Genomic DNA, 19184 nt, shown 5'->3' on the forward strand with positions numbered 1-19184 from the left:
TGCGGGGCTGTTCCACTCACATGTTCTCACTCCTCTCAGCTGGCTGCTCGGCAGTGCAGCAGTTTTTTCCCCTTTCTTAAATATGTTATCCCAGAAGTGTCACTGATGGGCTCAGACTTCGCCAGTGGCAGGTGCATCCTGGAGCCAGCTGGCCTGGGCCCTCTTGGACATAGGGAAAGATTCAGGCAGCTTCTCACAGAAGTCACTTTGTAGCCTGCCTCCCTGGCCCCTGCTACCAAAACCTTGCCATACAAACTGTGTACCCCAAATTCAGGTCATTTTCAAGGACTTGTGTACCAAGTTTCCATTTCTCTTCCACTCCTATAATTCTCTGTTCTGTTCCAGTCTCTTTTTTCTATCTTCTTCTCATCAAGGACCAACCTCTTGGCTCCTCTCCTGTCTCCTTTGCTTTCCTCTATTGTCCTTCATTTCCTTTTCTCTCCTCTTGCATGACACTGTTCCCATTTTCTTGCTAAGCTTTTTGTGATTACTCCATGCACCTTTTGGTCCCTGCTGGATGTGCTCCTTTTATCCAGTCCCAGCCTCTCCTCTGGGAGGGCGGCCAGCACTCCACAGTCACTACTTTGCATCAGCCCTGAGAATACCTTGGTACAGCTGCAGGACTGAGTGTTGTGGGATATCAAGCATTTTCTGTATTTTATTTGCATTGTACCTTGATGATTTGCAGGTTTTCTCTGATTCTTTGATACACAGACCAGTGGCATTAGCTCTTAAAACTACCTGTATCATTTTTAAGATCATTTTTGTCAAGGACAAGTTGAGATTTTCATGTGTGTGGAGTGTTGTCATTTCCTAGTGAGAACTCCAGGCATGATGATGATGTCCTTGAGAGTCAGATGTATGAGCTGGAGTGTGGGCTCTGGAACATGCAGAGGCTATCAGAACATGCACCAGTTTTCCAGCTGGTGTTGCAGAATGTTGAGTTCACAGGTGGCTTCCTAGCAAACTTGCTTCTGAGCAAAACTTGCTTTGGCAAGCCTGGCACAGCATGTGACACAGTTAGAGGTGTGCTTGGCTCCTGGGGTGCTGCTGAACTGCAGGTGTCCTTAAGTTTTCCTCAGTGATTGACTGTTCTTTCTTTGAGGAGGTTAACTCTACTCAAAAAAACCCCGCTGGCTTTCTCCATTGGGAATGAGTGACAAATATCCTTTGTATTAAGGATGTTTGTTAAATTCCTATTCAGCTATCTCATGGTATCTCTGAATTGCCCTTCTGTCAACAGTGAGCGGTTAGTTTGAGCATGTGCTTTTAGTGAGGGTGCCTAGCTATGCCAGGACAGATCCACAATTAAATTGTGGTCAGTTGCCCAGCAAGCACTAATACACTTAAAATCAAAGGTGGAGAAGTACTGACTGCCAGCAAGCAAGTTGCCAGTTTTATTACCCTCAGAGTTTATTGCTTTCCTAATTAAAATCTCAATCATTCCTTGGCCACCACCTGCATCTATAAACGTCCTGTAAGTGTGTTGTAAGGTGACTTGGTGTGACTGGCAACATGCACAGGGCAGGTGGTGCAGGCTGTTTGCACCAAGCACAAATGACGTGTAGAGTTCAGCAGTTTTTTTCTTTTTCTGATTATTTATTTACATTTTTAGAATGACCTTGGGTGAGGAATGACTGCTCGCTTAACCCCATATTCTTGCGTGCAGTTCCACATAGATTCTGTGAAAGGTCCTGATTGTAGACCTGTTTTGTGCTCTGGGCCACAGGACCCAAGTTAGAAAAGGCTCCTGTTTCTGTGGTGTGATGGGGCTGTACAAACTGATGCTTTGTCCACCCTTCCCATGTGGGGAAAGAATGGGCTGCAGCATTTGGCTTGCAAATGCGTTATGTGCTTGTGCCCAAAACACAAATCCTGTGAGCTCCTGCCTGAGTGTTTGAAAAATGAACATTAAGTCCTGCCCTGCTGCATGGGCCTGACTGTGTGTGATGGAGTCTGTGCTGGCAAAATGTAAATTGCTTGTAATTATGACAAATCATGTGCGGTGCTCATACTGTGAACTACAAAGCTTTTGTCCACTGCTGCTTATCCAGCTGCTTAAAAAGCTCTCTTGATAAAGTGCATGAAGCTCAGAAACAGCCTTCCAGGTTTGGTTGTTCGCATTTTGTTGAGGACACTGAAAATAATTTGGTCTGTTTGAAGAAATTGCTTCTATTCCCCAGAGTTTCTCGTGATGTGGGGGAGCAGGTGCTGGACTACAGGACAGGAAATGCTTAGCAGAAGAGCAAGATAAAAGCAAGTTTGTTATTAAAAGGAACTTTGAGCATTGCTCTTGATCTGTGTCCTTGATAAAAATCCCTAGTGCTGTTCATCCTTCCAGCAACAGCTGCAGGCATGTAATGTTTGCTCTTTCTGTATTACTGGACAATCTGTCTGTCTGCTTTTTTTAGTTAGGCATTTTCTGCAGTAAGAAGTGGTTTCTTCTGTCTGTTTTGTTTGTTTCAGCAGAAGCTAAAAGCATGCATGCATGAGAGAGCAATGTGTGTGTTACTTTACCTTGCATGAGCACAGAATGGCACACACAAGAAGTAACTGCTGGGATGAATTGTTGTTCTTTTCCATGCACTGTTTTACTTTGGTCTGTGGTCAATGCTGGCAGTATGTGGCAGCCATGTTTACAGAGCACCACTGAGTCAAATATCCTAGCTGGAGATTTGAAAATGTTTGATACCTTCATAGCCACAGGTGTTTGGAGCTGTACTTGCTGAGATAAGAGTGCTGCAGTTTGTGGAGCAGAGAGTTTGATCCTCCCTTCCAAGTGCAGTGCTGCCTGTCTCAGCTAGTCTGCCCCTGTCCAGCGGAGTCCCAGCCCACTGCTGGCTGTAAATCCTGCCTGCAGTAGGTGGGATCCTCTGGCACAGCAGGTCTAATCCAAAACCAAGTTCTCAGGAAACGCTCTTCCCTTTCTTCTGTCTTTCAGTATCAAGATGGTGCTGATGTGGACCAGTGGGGACACGTTCAAGACTGTTTACTTCATCCTGAATCAGGCCCCTTTCCAGTTCTCCATCTGTGGACTCCTGCAGGTATTTGTGGACATCGCTATCCTGTTGCAGGTTTACTTGTACAGCCACTACCCTCAGAAGCCCGTGTCCCACGCTGCACATCCAGCCAGCACCAAGGCCCTGTGAGGAACTTGGCTGGGCAGGTTGCAGGTCAGCAGAGTCAGCCATGGCATCTCTTCTTCCACTTGTAAATACTCCTGTGTGTTGCCAAGTTGAAAGCAGAAATGATAACAAGGATGGAAAATGCGGCTGCACGTCCAGCCTTGGAGGTTCTGTGTTAAATAACTTGCTCTGTTTTCAGACTTAGCTGTACAGAACTGTTTCTTGGTGGGGGGAGGGACACTTTATTTTTGCATATGTACCTATGAGCCTTATTAATTCACAAATGTTTGTATATATAATCACAAGGGCTGGATGGTTTTTGTTTTTAATGCTATTTAAAAATGTTACACCACAGAAATTATAGGATATTTTGTCTGAAACTTCTACCTATTTATAAAATATAAAGTCTGTATATTGGCAGGAGGTTTGTGGCATATACTAGCATTCAGTATCTCCATGATGGAGGAAGCAGTATTGAAGAGCAAATCCAGGAGCTTTCTCTTTTCCCTATAAGGATGTCTGGTGAGAGAAGGTGGGGGTGGGAGGCCCTGCAAAGAGGTGAGCAGCCAGAAATGAGCCGACCACAGATGCTGTAAAGCTAAAGGCTCAGCAGATATTCATCCCTGCTGCAGGACACATGGAGGAGATGGTGGAGGGGGTCTGATGGTGCTGGAGTCACGTCTAGAGCTGGCACAGCCAGTCAAACATCCAGGCAAAAGGAGGAGCCAGCAGGTGATTTCTGGGAACTTAAGTATTCGTGCTTTGAAACTGTGGGGTGTGGGAATAGCCTGCCCTGCACCTGGGGGCAGTGCTGCCCCTGCAGCTGTGCACAGGACACAGCTGGGATGCAGGGTCTTTCCCAAACCGAGCGGCCAGCAGTGGGCATTGCCAGTATTGCCAAGCAAGTATTTCTAGATGTGATTGAGCCATAGAGGTAGAAGCAGGTCCACTTTCATTGGCTCAGAAATGAAAAAGTTTGAGATGGAGGAACAAGCTGAATCCCCTGGAGTAGGACCAGCATCTGACAACTTGATTTGTTGAGGCTGAGATTTGTGTTCATGTTGTTCAATGCCAAACAAGAGCCGGGTTATGTTTTAAGGTGTTTCCTGCATTGGCCCAACAAGGAAGGGGTCCATGTTTTTCTTTTACTGTTGTGAACTGTTGGGCTCTTAAAGAAGAGGTTTTTCTCTTTTAGAAGAATGAGCAGGCTGTACTGAGAGGGACTAAAAGAGCAGAGTTCATGTAGATGTTGTCTCTAAAGGCCATCAGCCAGCACAGGTCACCATACTCTGTCTGTGACATGCAGCTCTGGTGGCTGTGACCAAGCCCCTGGGCTCCTGTTGTGACACTGCTGTCATGAACCTGCCCCGGGTGATGTGAGGAGGCCGTAGCAATGCCCTCGGTCCCAGCAACAGCTGTGCCTGTGCTGCTTCCTTCATGAGGCTTCCTCCCTCTGCTGGGTGAGTCCTGTCTGGCCACAGGCAAGGTGTTGGACAGATTTTTCAGAAGAATTTTTTCTCTAAGAATAGCCCAAGAGCTTCTGTTTTCTTAGCAGTGGCAGCAAGTATGAGGTTTGATGACTTCAGTGTGTAAGTCAGATAATTCCCCTACCGTGCTTTCTTTGGGAACCTCACGATTTGAGTCTGGACTGTCTGGATTGGTGGCAAACTGTCCAGTGGAGGGGAGTCACACCGTGCCCAGGCACTGACTCCCTGCTCTTTGTTCAATACCATACTCTTCTAGGCCTGAAGTGACCTTACAAAGACAATGTACTCAGCATGGCAGGCTATGAATGTTTTGTTCCTCTCTTTTCTCCAATGTTCTGGTTGTGCTACAAGAACATCTCGGCTTTTGTCTTTTTTAATTGAAAACATAACTGGCTTCTCCGGTATGCTGCTTTAATGAGGATTGTATTTCTACTGTTAGAAAACAAACACTTTGTTGTGTGTTTTAATTGTCTGAAGGGTTTTTTTAATAACTTGTAATGGTAAGATTTTTGTATTTGGTGGTCTTTTTCTAATATTCTGCAAAACAGGGATGCAAGAAATTTCTGGTTCATAAGAAACTTACTTTGGTATGTTACAGCTTCATTGGGAGTGCACACTTTTGGCCACGTCTTTGGCTTTGAACTACAGATATTACTGAGGATAAAACAATTTCTGCTTTTTCCTTTTGGGATTCTTCCTTGGGTGGATTCTTGAGTCTGTCACCAGTACCTAAACCAGCGAGCTCTGCGGATCAGTCTCATTTACACCAGAGCAGCAAATGCTGGAAGAGAAGCCAGTGAAACCATGTCTAAGTCATCTTTTGTATGTGGCATTTAGCAAGTAGGACTCTTGGCCAGGAACTCTAGAACTTCTTGCAAGGTACTTTAGGGACAAATGTTACAGAACTTTTGTTTTGTTCTCTAATTGTCAGGAAGTATCTGTTTCAATGATCACCTCAGAGAATAAAAAGCGCTTTCTTTAAATACTTCTCTTTGAATGTATGGCACATTTCACGGACTTGATTTTTTCTGTCAGTTGCAATGTTTTTTTTAATAAAAATTACCTATTATATATAAATTGCAGAGTTGCTTTGTTTTGTTCAGGTACAAAATGTGTGCTTCTTAACTCTTCCTATAAATCTTCTTGTCAGGAGCATTGTTGATACAAATAACTAGCATGGTTTTTCCTTCTGATGGGTGAGTAAGCACAAGGCAGAAATTTTCCTGATGTCATGATGCGCAGCAGGGATTCTGGATTTCTGTTCCCTGCTCTTCAGTACATACCAGGGTAAATTTAACCATTGAGACCACATAACTTGTGTTTGCAATGCTCACAGTAAAAACCAAATTGCTAACAGATTATTACATAGCTTTAAAGGCACCCTGTATCATGCAGGCTGCAAAATGAGGTTGAAGATGGGATACAGATGAGGGATGTGCTCTTGGCAGCCTCTGCACAGAAGATGAGGACATTGAGTCTGTCATCTCATGGCCAGCTACTGTTCTAAGAGAAGTCTTAACCACCCTCCCTGTTCCTTCTGGATGGGAAAACAAGCCAAGGCTGTCAGGAGCAGCCTTGCAGCTGCTGTGCACCTCCTGGATCCTGCCAGGCTGCTGATCCAGGATGTTGGGCTGCTCTGGCATGGAGAGGTGGTTTGCTATTGCTGTGTGCCACGCTGCAGGAGCTGCAGAAGGGGAGCTGGGGAGGGGGGAGGGCTGCAGGTGTAAGAGAGAGGGTTGGGCAGGGCGAGAGGAGATGTGGGGCAGACTGAGCTTGCTCAAATAAGGGTTTGAAAGGTGATACTCCTGAAGGGAAGGGATAGAAGGAAAATCAAAACATGAAGGTAAATCAGCAAAATGGGTAGGAAAGGATGGTGGGATCAGCAAAATCAGCAAAAAGGGTGGGAATATGAGGGTGGGGAGTAAGCCTTGCCTGCTCTCTTGCAGTCTGCTGGCAGTGGAGACCCAAGCAGTTCTCACAGCAGTCAAGCCTGATCAACACTTGCAGTGCCTGCACCTTCTCTCCCAGCCAGTGCTGGTATTACTGGCTGCTGCTTTGGCATTCACTGTGGGGCAGCCAGTGGTGGGACTGGCCCCAAAGGAAACAATGGGGAACCCCATCTCTGGGTGCTGTACCAGCCCAGCACTGCCCCAGGCCTCCCTCAGGGCAAATCTCTCCCTCTGCTGTGCATGGCAGGCAGTGGTCTGCACTGTGACTCCAGGGAGAGAGAAATTTCATGGTTAGATATTTGACATGCATGCAGTTAGGTGCAATTAAAAAAATTTAGGACATAAAGCTCACATTTGGTACTGGGTATTAAGCAAAATTGGGCCCACAGGTTCTGTTTGTTAAATCTGATTGTGATCCTCAGGCTCGAGAGCCAAGCAGATTTCAAGGACTTGACTGACAACTGTAGCTTTGTTGGAGTCTTTCTGTAAGAAAGAAGACACCAATATGAGAGCGAGCAGTGTGCCAATAAATAAACACTTCTGGATACCTGTGCCAACAGCAGTAAATAAAAGGTGGGGACTAGAACATAATGTGAGGGTCACCCTGGGGTCATGGGCAGGTCTTCCTGTAAACAGCCTTGTAAAGCAGCCAGTCCCAAGGGGATGTCAGCATCTAGAAATGCACTGACAGCAAATACAGCATTTGAGAGCCCCCTCCTGCCCTTCTGTGTCCTAGCTTATGTGCACTTGGCTCTGGTAGGTGCTGGCTGGGAGACTGAGGGGCTTCACTCAGCCACAGATGGGCCAGCAGCACCACACTGCACTTCTGCACCCATCAGCCCTTCCATGTGCCTCTGTCCTCTTCCATGCCAAGGCTTCACAGTCCTCTAAGGCTGTGGCTTGTAGGTGCCAAGGATCCTTTGCCCCCTGCAGCATCTGCAGAGGCTGCCATGGCCTGTGCCTGTGCTGGCCTCAGCAGTGTGGGACAAGCTGAGGAGATGACACCAGCATCACATTTTTCGTTACATTACTGCTTTTTCTTAACTGTGCCATAGAGGTGGCCATGCACATGCACTGTATGAGCTGAAGTTGTGTTTGATTTGGTGCCATTCCCTTCGGCTCTATCCCTTCACCAGTTAACACATCTTTAACTCTCCTAAGCTGTGGTTTTCATGACTGGTGTTGCCAGCTGCCAGAATTTGTAGGTCTAGATCCATGCATGCTGCCATGAAGGTGTATGTGTAGGTGGACATCCACCATGGTAAAAGAGATGTCTTTGCTCATGTTTTGAGTCTTTGTCCCATATAAGAGAGAGAAATATTTTTTCTCCTTTTTTTCTTTTTCCTTGAGGCAAAACTAGTGTGCTACAATCATGAAGCACTTAGCTGTTCAAAGAAACAGGTATTACTACCTGGTGGTAGTGGTGTGCCAGCAGACAGCAGTGTGGCATTTATTATAGTTAGAGATAAATGGCCTTAAAATCATCTGTGTGCAGTGTCAAAAAACTCCATCCACTATACACAACAAAACCAACATTCTCCAGCAGCTGACCAAAAGCAATAAGCATCACCTATAACAACGGGTGCCCTGGGTGAAATTTATTCTCCTCTGAGTGTTTTTTATGTCTGGCAATGTGTGCATCACAACTTTATATAGCTTCCAAAAATAATCTGTTTAAAAGGTTCCTGGTTTATATTTGTTTCTTCATCTGCCATCCCAATAGATAAAATGAAATTTTATTAAAAGCCAGGCTTTTACTAGGAGACAATGAGTGGGTTTTGTCACTTTATTAAAACTCTGTGCATGCTGGAATTAATTATGTGCCTTTTGAAAAATACAAAGATCTCACTATTGTAGGACAATAGCAACTTGATGGAGAACAGCAGCAATATGTCATGTGTCATCAGTCTGTTTTTCTTCACAGCTGCTGAGCTGCAGTTTGCTGTCCCAGCACTGTTTTTTTGATGCTTCAAAGCCAAAAGATGCATTGATTCATGGTTATTTGCTAGCACCGCGAGTGTGAAACTCTTCGTTCTCCAAGGATGTCAACTCCAGCGTGGCTTTTCTAGTAGTTAGGTAAGGATGTTTGCAGTTTTTGGGCTTCACCACCTCGAGGAGATGCATTCTGCACCTTCCACGTGCACTCGCCATGGTCGCTTCATTCACACTGGAGACAGAGCATGAAGCACACCTGGTGTGCATGAGCCAAATCACCATGAGGAGTGAACCTGTGAGTCCACCTAGTGAGCCTGTCAGGTGCCACCTTAAGACTGAGCATCTGAATGCCACCAGAAGATGCAGTGCTGCTCCTCAGCACCAGGCCACACTGTCCCCCAGCCACTGCTCCCATCGCTGGTTTGCAGTCAGCTGGCTCCGAAGCTGGATCCCTGATGTCAGACCTTAATAATCCTTAATGAAAGAAATGTCTGCACTGGGAATAAAAAAAAAAAAAACCCAATAAAATTAAAATCTTTCATGAGTCACAGCAACCCATTGCTGGCATTGCTTTGCCAGGAGTCTGAGTCAGCCCAGGCACCATCAGCCCTTGGCCCTCCTCTCTCGCACAAGGAGCAGATGTGTTCCCGGTGCTGCTGGGCCATGAAGGATGGGCAGAACCCTGGCGTGGGCCCCTGCGCTTGGTTTGCCTGCAGTTCAACACAGCTGGGGCTTTGCTGAGCCAGGTGCATCCTGGGTAGGGGGGCTCAGTTTTGCTGCCTCCATCTCCTGCAGTGCTCAGCAGCAAGTAACATGAGTTAATTCACATCAGCACAGCAAAACACCACCTCCCTCCACACCCAAATCATCAGACACAGCGAGTCAGCAACAAAGCTTTATATTTTTATTAAAATAAAGCGTAACTTTTCCATTTCCCTTGCTTCATTCCTATAAGGAATGGCTTAATATGAGAGTTTTGTAACGTAGGATTAGTTTTACGACATATGTTGAGGCAAAAAATAACAAACCAAATAACAGACCAGACAAATCCCATCTTCAGTACATCAGGTTTTGTTCCCTTCCTGGTGGGTGGAGAATATGGAGGGTGACACTGCATGGCTTTAGTACAAATAGGGGTGTAGGTACAAGAGACTGTTGGCTTCCATCTCCCTCCATTCCCTGACCACATCCCACCTGTAGGAGCACTGAAAGACCCACACAGCATCCTGACTTGGAACAGCTACACAGCTCCTCCAGGGAAAGCTCATGCACAGGGCTGGCATCAATAAGCAAACATGCAGATGCCACCATATGATTAATTTCCCTTTATAGTGACTTAAATCCTTTGAGAATCAGGAAGAAGAGCCAGAACACTTGTTCTAATGACAGGATTGTCTTTTTCTCGGTAGGAGGGCAAAACCAAAAGGCTACTCCTAAGGCAGAGCACAGCTGCTGCACTGTAGCTTGGGCCGAGCCCACTGATGGTGTCTCGCTGGCTGCACTGGGTTTGTCCTGCTCCCCTACTCCTGTCTGCACACAACTGCACTCCGTGCAGCCATCACCACTGAGGACGACTGTGCAGAGCTGGGAGTCGCTGCTGGTCCAACATCACCCTCCCCTTGAGCTACATGTAGTTCAGGTTGGTTCAATTGCCTGTTAAACACATTTCTCAATACACAAGAAATGGAAACAGTTAACAGAAAGTGGAGAAATGTCATCATTTGTCATGGTATTTTTAATATTTGACTGTTAGCAAAGGAAAAATAACCAAGTTAACATTCAGTACCGTAGTCAGGAAGATTTTTTGTATGTATATTTCTGTCATGGGACTAAGTAAGATATAAAGCTTAGGATGGTAAATATGCATCTCTACTAAATAATGCAAACTGTGCTCACACACAATTCAGAGCTGGCAGCACTCTTGCTGTGCTGCTTCATCTGCAGAAGACAAAAGCAAGCCCCTGGTGAGGCTGAGGGAATGCTTCTGCCCTTCTCTTGCCCTCGCCCCTTGGCTTGTCTGATGTTTGCGTTCCTTGGTGGTGCTGCCAAAACAAACGTGCTGTGGGGCGTCGCAGCACAGGGAGCCCCTTGCTCAGCCCTGCCACTGAGCAGGGCCCAGAGGAGATGGCATGCTGGTTGCTGTGACACATGGCACCTGGCATGGGCTGTGCTTCACACTACATTCTGCTGGCTGGCTATGTTCAATGGCTGCTCCTTGGGCATACCCAAAAATACTTGCTCAATAGAAAAGCCATAAGAAAAGCAATGGAGCAGAGCTGTACTTGGTAGAATTTGTAGGGGTACTTTTCAGAGGTCCCTTAAGATCAGAAGTTGGTCTTTAGAGAAACCTTGTGTTTGTCTGCCCCTCATTTATGCAGTTCATGGCATTCTTCCTGCAGAACTGACCTCCCTTGTCCACTGCTTCTTGGGCTGCCAACGTATGTCCTGAGCTGTTCAGGGTCAAGAGCTTCTCTAGGCTTACTGGTGCACCAAGGTCAGACCCTGCTGCTCACCAGCACTTGGCGGGAATGTGGCACTGAGCCCCCCTGTACTGTCACCACCCAGGAGCTCGGTGTTCTCTTGCCACTGGCGCACCTGCCTGCTGGCTACTCGCTGCTGCTGCTCCTTCAGCTCGCTGTAGGAACGGGAAAAGGTATGAAAGATGGATGTGACTGGGAAAGCCATCAGCAAAATCCCACTCAAGATGCTGCTCAGGGCTACCACCTGTCCGGGGATGCTACGAGGCACCATGTCCCCGTAGCCAACCGTTGTCATGGAGATCACGGCCCACCAGTAGCTGCTGGGGACGCTGGTGAACTCTTGCTTGGCTCCCAGTTCGCTCTCAGCCAGGTAGACCAGCGGCGAGAAGAGGGCCATGGCGACGCAGAGGAAGAGCAGGAGCAGCCCGAACTCGCGGGTGCAGCGGCGCACGGTGAGCCCCAGCGTCTGCAGCCCCAGCGAGTGCCGCGCCAGCCGCATCACGTACAGGATGCGCAGCGCCCGCAGGAAGCGCAGCACCAGCCCCACGCGCTCCAGGTACTTGTTCCCGGCTCCCCCGCCGGGCTTGCTGCTGTTCTTTGTGGAAACCACATCCACGATGAGAGAGATGTAGAAAGGCAGAATGGCCAGGATGTCGATGATGTTGAGCGGGGTTTTCAGGAAAGCACACTTGTTTTCTGCCTGGATGGATCGCAGCAGGAACTCAAAGGAAAACCACGCCACACACACCGTCTCCAGCACAAAGATGTCATAGCACTTCCGTGAGCATTCACCCTGGGGAGAAGAGGAGTGGAAAACACATAGAAGAGGGAAGAAACAGATTTAGCTGGGGAGTGAAAAAAAGAGTGTCAGCTCTTAAAGGAAAGCATCATGTGAAATTGATGCAAATTGTGATGTACCAAAGCAAAATTACGGCTGCTGAGAGGTACTAAAACAAAAGGCTACATGTTTGACTACAGGACAGGTCAACAATGCTCTGGAGTGTCTCAAAGCTGCCAAGACTGTGGTGTGATCTTATCAGCTGTTGGCCAGAGAGCCTACTGCTAAAAATCCAGTGGCTCGCACTTCATTTCTAATCAAGACTTTAACATCTTTTCAAAAGGATTAATACAGGATTCATGGGTTGTAATAAATATGTTATCCTTCCTTCCCTTCCTGATCAATAATAAATTGCTTACTAATGGCTCGTAAACACCTACAGTATTTTATGTGATATGCTTAGAGTTATCTATAATCTATTATTCACTAAATACAGTACATATTTTATATTCCGGTGAACATTTATTAGCGCAGCCCTACAGTCAAACACTTATATAAAGTACTGAGAAATGTAGGCATTTCTGAAAGAAAAAATACCACAGGACAGAGTGGGTTCTGGAGAGGTAAGCGTTTTTAGTTTTTAGTAAGGTAGTTACTGCACCTGTAACAACTAGTGACCACAATGCCTTCCCCAAGCTTTCTTCCCCTGCTCTACCCTGCAGGCTCACTTGGTGGCAAATAAAGAGAGCTCTGGCTCTTTAGTTACAATGCTTGTAAACAAGGCTCAGAGCTCTGGAAAGGCAATAAACAATAATGCTGGTGATGGCCACTCCTCAGCTGTTAATACTGTGGCAATTCTCTGCTATATCACTCTTGGTACCTCCAGCTGAATAATAAACAGCTTCTCTAAATAAACAGATTTTGATGTGGACAATTATAGGGCTAGTGCTCTTTCCTCTGTAAATGCTTGTATAAAAGTGTGAATGCTCTGGGGGCTTTGTGTGGAAGGCAAGTGTATACTTATTAGGGGAAGTGTATATTTACTCAGTGTGCCAGTCTGAACAGTTTGTAAAACTGTTGTAAGGAGCCAATCCATGCTAGTGGGGTATGTGACTCCCACTGGATGCAACAGGTATTAGGTCCCAATTCCCAACCCTGTTATACTTGCCTATACCAAATTACAGCAATAAAACATCAGCTGAGAATGGCAAAGCTGTGTCAAGCTGGTTCCCATTTCACTGCTGGAGAGGCTGAGAACCTGGCACATCTATTAGCAGCTCTGCTCACATACTCAGCTAGGGGAGTCTTTTGCTCCAGAGAGCCAGGGAAATTTGTAATGCACAGCACCACATCCTAGCTTCATCCCTCTTGAAGTGTGTATGTGCAGGCTTTTTCCCTGTTTGGAAAGAAAGCAGCCAACAAGAGACTGATGATGAGACTCTTGCCCTCTTCACTAACTGCAGCCTTCCCCAACATGTGGAGGGACTGGATATGCTTCAAGGGCTGTTGCGCTGCCAGCAGTGAGAGCAGTGTCATCACATGAATGCAAAGCCTTGGGTTACCTCACTATGACAACCAAAACGCTGAGGCACCCTGCACATCTTACACTTAAGAAGAGATTGAGACAATAACTAAAGAGATGTCAACAAGAAAAACAGATGTGAAAAGGAATCCTCAGAGCCAGGATTTATGGCCCTTGTAGTAACCACAATAAAAATTGTGATGTCTTGTGTTTTTTGTTTTGTATTCCACTTTCAATTGGCACATGATGTACCTCCCGCTGTTTCCCAGGCGGTCATTCTGACATGGAGAGAAAAATTATTTGTCCTATTGAAATTACTGTAAGGATTTTAAGCATATTGCAGGGGGAATGATAATCTTATTTTACCAGTATAGTACCAGGATAGCCTCTCTTTAAATTCCAAATTTTGATTTGTGTGAACACCAGAAGGAGCTTAATTTATATCTGCCTCACCAAACTAATTTGGTCATAAGTAAGTATTTTTGTCACAAGCATAATACATAGGATATAAGATTTTTTTTCTAGGAGCTTTCCTCCTATCACAGGATGATTATGCTGTCAGGCTCTCCTATCAAATACAGAATCAAGATGCTTTCACACAACACAAATCTGGCTCTGTGAGCCAGAGACAAAGCTTACAAGGTCAGTGGAAGGACTTTGCCTGTACCACTGTAATTTCTCTCCTTATGACCCAGAAACCAGCCCTCAGACCAATATTGTCCCAGAACTCTTCTGCCTGGGAATCTCTCATCAGGATATGCTTGATCTCACACCTAAGGGCAGTCTCTGGAGGTGATTTGCAGCTCTTCACCCCATCCTTGCAGGTGCTTTTCAGGTTCAGGTTGTGGTGTGAGAATGACAACCCAGAGAAGAACATCTATGGCTTGAGCAAAACAACAGCAATGACAAGATGAATACCCAAATGTGCAAATTTGCTTTCTCTGACAGGTGCACCAATACTTGGATCACCACCTATGGAAACTAGGATGCATCTTGCCTTAAGAGCCTTGTCTGGCAGGAAGCGTTCTGGATTCTGATGCAAATATATGGACTTTTTGTGCCACTAAAAGTTTTGGGAAAGTCAGTGAAGCCTATGGGGAATTTAGCCTTAAAATAAAACTACAAAGTCACTAAGGTGATTAATAGCTAATTTGGCACCTGATTCCCCCAGCAATTTCTATTAGTTGCATATGGAAAGGAGACTGCCAAAGTGCTTTTGTGTGTGAGTTTTGGTGCAGGAGAAAACAGGAGTGAAGATTACTCCTCGTGAATGGGCTACCAGGGAAGATGACTTGTGGAAGATCCTGTCTGCTCTCCCACACTCTGACATGTTTATCCCCTGTAGGTTCACAGACCTAAAACCGTGCTATTTATGTCTTCAATCTTCCTGCAGAACCCCATCCCAAACGCAAGTGGGGGAGCAGCCTGGCAACGTTTGTTCAGCCAGACTCAAGAAGCCTGGTGGAATCTGGAGCTCAGATAATCCAGCACTGCAGAACCAAGCTGCATCTTTGCCCATCAAGATAATGAGGAGCTGAAATTTCCTCCATCCAGAGCGGAGGCTGGGCCCTGGCTTTTTTCCACTGTTCCCACTCTCCATAGCTGACAAATAATATCAAAGTTGAAATGTTTACTTTCAGTACAGTGGAGTGATAATGTTTTACTACACAGAGTTCACTTCAACAGGATGAAACAATCCCCCCTTCCAGCAAATGCATAATTATCTTCAGCAACTTGCTCAGTATCCTTATTAACCAACACTATCTAAACAAGCCAGGCTCTGTCCAAAGGCTGTCCTAAAAATAAGAGGGTCTGAACATGCTTTTAGAAAACAGATCTGTGTGTCAATCAACCTGCCAGAGGTCTCTTTTTTCACTAATTGTCTTCCTATCCCTTGGACCATGTTTCAACATCATCTAGGTGTGTCCTATTATTGTCCTCACAATAAATAAAACAGCAACTCAAAATTGTATTTCATACTCTTTGCACTTAATTTCTTTCAGTTGCAGCTGCTTTTCCTTGCTGGTTTTTTTTTTTTTCCCCTGCTTGACTACAGTATTGGTTAAAAACGAAAAAAAGGGCAATTTTTGCTTTCTAAACCTTCTAACTATGTTTTCCAGTCCAAATGGATGCTGAAATTCTGTTTGGGCTTTTGAGGTTTTTCTGTTCAAGAAAACAAAGCAAAAATTCTCAGAAAGGCACACTCACAGATGGAAAAAAAAAAAAAAATCAGGAATTAATCAGCCATTGGAACACAAGAAAAACAAGTCCTAACACAATAGGGCATCCTGCCCAAAATAGGTCTTCATCAAATCTGTATGTTCGGAAAAAAGATTGAGCTATACCAGCCTGTGGCCATAAACATGTCCATTAACAACTACACACTGCTTTTTACTTTTTATAAGCAAAATAGCTCTCCTTCATACCAAGTAACAAAATTTCTTCACCCTGTAATCTAATGGATACAGTTTTATCACTACTTTTTCATATTTAGAGTGATGAAATTGAACTGCAGGGAAAACAGTTGTTTTTCACAAAGTTTATATATTTATTTATCTGTGTACATTTGTTTCTTTCAAACCATGAGTAGTTTGGGTTTCTTTTTTGTGCAAAAATTTCTTGAGTATGGGAAATTATCTGCAGTTGCACAGAATCTGGGGACTATATACCAATATCAACACAGGGAACAAGGAAAGAAAATAAGAAAGACATCAGTGAGTAATTCTGTGCAGTCAAATTAAAGTGAGTCTCCTTCATTAGGATCTACAGAAATTTGCTGTCAAAAAGCCAACCACGGCATCTTTCTTCTGGAGCAACGTTTTCTTTGCCAAAAGTTCCTTTGGCAAAAAGAAAATTACAAAAAGGAAAATTGGTGTCACTGGAGTTCAAATCCATCTGTATTCATTGTTCTGTATGGCCTGTCTAAAAGTGGCAGACATCTTTCAGAAACATTTTGGTTTGGCTTGCAGGGTCCGTTTCACTTGTACTGAACCCTGCACTGAGCCCCAGAAAAATTCTCCACTGTGTGTTCTCTGACTTCTCGGCCCTGACTTTTCCTCTGGTCTCCTGGGAAGAAATTGTGACTATTCCTTAGACTCTTGCAGGCTTTGACACTGACTTCTAATCCCTCTGCATTACAAGATGTCAAAAGCCAGATCACCTTTAACTGGTCCAGTTCTTGTACTGTTTTCCATGCACTTTTTTGTGAGGTCAGCAGCTCCGCGGCACTTTGAAGGAAGAAGTTTCAATGCTGCCCACTTTGACCCTACAGTGAGATTTCCCTTACTGTCAAATCTATATGTTAAGAAAAAAGAAACTCCAACATGAGAGGCATTGCATACAAAAGTACTTACATAAGCTTGAAAATCATGACATTTCTAAAATGATATTTTGTACACGTGCACTTGCCCCTTGTTACTTGAGCTTTTCGGGTCACACGTTTCAAGTGTTTCTCTGTGCACATCAGATCAAACTCTTTCTTAACAACAGTGTGGAACTTGAAATTCTGATGCAACTGAGGTCTCAGCATCAGAGATCTGTGTTAAGAGACCTGCAGACAAAGAGACCTGCAGCCCTGAGGCTGCTGACAAGTCTGCTGACAGTTCCCAGTCCAGAGGCTTAGGGTGTTCCCCTTGGATTTGGGTGGGAGTCTGAGCTGCCAGTTTCAATGAACATCTGCAGGGTGACCCAGAGGACAGACACTCCTCCACTACATTCTGCAGGGTGACCCAGAGGACAGACACTCCTCCAGTACCAATTACTCAGCAGCCCTACACTTGGAGCCTTTGCTGGGCTTTGGAGAGCCCCAGCTCCTACTGCTGTGAGAGCGGGGTGGAAGCTTGCATCTGGCTCTGTCCCAGTGCGTGGGAGCGCCTGGAGCACTGGCTGCTGGATCATTGGCTCTCTCTTATCATTGTAAAATGAAGAAGCCTTCCTTGAGAAAAATTCCAGCAAAAGAGCAACATTCCCAGAAACACGGCTTACCAACGAAACTCCAAGGTATTGCTCATGCTGGCACTTTCTTTTGAAAGGCAATTTTCTGATGAAAAGTGGTTTTCTAGCAAAAGCATCCAGACAATTTTCCCAGCAGGAATAAGTGCAGGACTCCTGCGATGTGCCTGACCTTGGAAGGGCAGCATCCTGCCCTGCCCTGGGCACAGGCAGCTCCCCTGGCTCTGACCACCCAGACACAGCGATTGTAACTCAGCGCTGCTGCCGCCGGGGCTGGGGTCAGGCTGAACTCGCGGTCAGCCTGCTCCCAAAAGTTCCTTGTGCCCCCGAGCAAAGATGATTCACATAACTGCACAGCCTGTCCTGTAAGCTGGCCGGCTATGAAGTCAAAGTAACAATTTCTGGTTTTAAAGTCACCAAAGGGCCATGAAAGAGTCCTCTGCTTCTTGCTATCCACGCTTTGATCCGTAACTGGAGCTTCGTTTGTTTCATCTTCAGCCCAGCTGCCAGCAAAGGTAACCTGGGCCTTCCAAAGGGGAGGGCTGCTGCCAGCTTTGGGCAGCATGTTATGTTTGCCCTGTTATGGACACAAGACAGCTCTTATACAACTTGTCTTTGTTAAGGAGAAAGGGCAAGGAGGTGGGCAGGAGCTACACCTGCTTGCCCCTCTGGATTTCCTTTGATCCTGAGACAGCACAGCTCGAAATCACCACTCCTCAAAACCCCTCAGGCTGCCATTCTTATCCTGCCAGTGAAGCTGCAAATAAACACAGAACACCAGCACGAACAAGGGAGATGAAAGAGACTATGGCAGCTGCTAGAAAGTAACTGCAGGCTGTGCTGAAATGCCCAGCCAGAGTCTAATCAGCTCATGGAACTGCATGCTGTGCTATTCACTTGCAGTCATGCAGCAAGGGGTTACTGAGATACCTGCATGTGCCTTTCATTTGTCTCAAATTGCTGCTCTGACCTGTAACTGTGAAGCCAGATGGCTGTGCTCATGGAAATCTCAGCAAAGGGCCTGGGAGTCAATGAGAAGGAAGAGAAGACCACGTGAGGACTTTACCTAAGACTGCCCTTGCAGACTACAGAGACAGGAGACACATGAGGATGGCATTCCCGATCCAGGAGGCTGCAGAGGGAACCAGCTGTGCTTCCTTGGGTTACTCTGCCCAATCCACAAGCAGCTGATGCTTTGGGCCATCTCAGCCCCAAACTGTACAACCAAAATTAGACACTGTAAGTAGGCCTCAGGTTCCTAAGCCATATAAATAGTGAGCTTTGAGACCTGTTAACTGATACCTTTTTCCCTGGAAATGCTACAGATGTCTTAACAGCTGACTGCATGCATCTGGCATATAGCTCTGAATGGGGGAGAAAGACACAGACATGAGGGATTCAACTGCCTACCTACCAGGCAAGACCTACTGTGATCCTAAGGCTTTCCTCCACTTCCCCACCTCCCTCATGTACTGCCCCTGACACATGCAGATGTATTCTTTGGTCCACTATCCTGCCTCCTTTTGCCCCAGTACAGATGTTGTTGAGAAGAATGGAAAGCAGGTAAGTAGTACTGCAGATGCACAAAATGCCCTCTCATTAATACCTCCTCATGCCTGTGCCTGTTTTTAGCACACGCTTCTCCAAAAGCAACAGTGTTTGTTAGAGGGAAAAAAATGCTATCTGGCTCTACTTTATGGAAAGCAACCAAAACCTAAAGTCAGCAAGAAGCAGGAAACACAGAAAGAATAAAACAGACCATGAAATATCTATGAAACTGTCAACTTGCCTGATTTTCAGATGTCTATCAGGAACAAGCACAGCATCTCATCCAGAGAGGCTGGGGGAAGCGTCAAGACATCCAATGTCTAAAAGCTCCTCAGAGTCTGTGACTGAGGCTGGGAGCAGCTTAAGGAACCAGTGGATCTCCAGCAGGCAGCTGCTCCTATCTCCCACT

The 19184-nt window shown here is 45.8% G+C and overlaps 2 protein-coding genes across 9 annotated transcripts in view; one reads left to right on the top strand and one right to left on the bottom strand.

Moving 5' to 3' along the window:
- SLC66A2 (solute carrier family 66 member 2) overlaps positions 1 to 5689 on the top strand; it is a 66452-nt gene extending 60763 nt beyond the window's left edge. For 2 of the 3 annotated variants that reach the window (XM_064705141.1, XM_064705142.1), the window contains one exon: positions 2942 to 5689. In XM_064705141.1, coding sequence (XP_064561211.1) covers positions 2942 to 3149 — 208 coding nt within the window. In that variant the 3' untranslated portion in view covers positions 3150 to 5689. The remainder of the gene's footprint in view (positions 1 to 2941) is intronic. The other variant, XR_010439154.1, reaches the window with a different exon arrangement.
- Positions 5690 to 8342: 2653 nt separating this feature from the next.
- The window catches only part of KCNG2 (potassium voltage-gated channel modifier subfamily G member 2), a 55490-nt gene continuing 44648 nt past the window's right edge, over positions 8343 to 19184 (bottom strand). For all 6 annotated transcript variants that reach the window (XM_064705146.1, XM_064705145.1, XM_064705147.1 and 3 more), the window contains exon 3: positions 8343 to 11769. In XM_064705146.1, the coding sequence (XP_064561216.1) occupies positions 10975 to 11769 (795 nt within the window). In that variant the 3' untranslated portion in view covers positions 8343 to 10974. The remainder of the gene's footprint in view (positions 11770 to 19184) is intronic.

This window comes from Zonotrichia leucophrys, chromosome 2, assembly GCF_028769735.1.
Source record: "Zonotrichia leucophrys gambelii isolate GWCS_2022_RI chromosome 2, RI_Zleu_2.0, whole genome shotgun sequence".
NCBI classification, from domain to species: Eukaryota; Metazoa; Chordata; class Aves; order Passeriformes; family Passerellidae; genus Zonotrichia; species Zonotrichia leucophrys.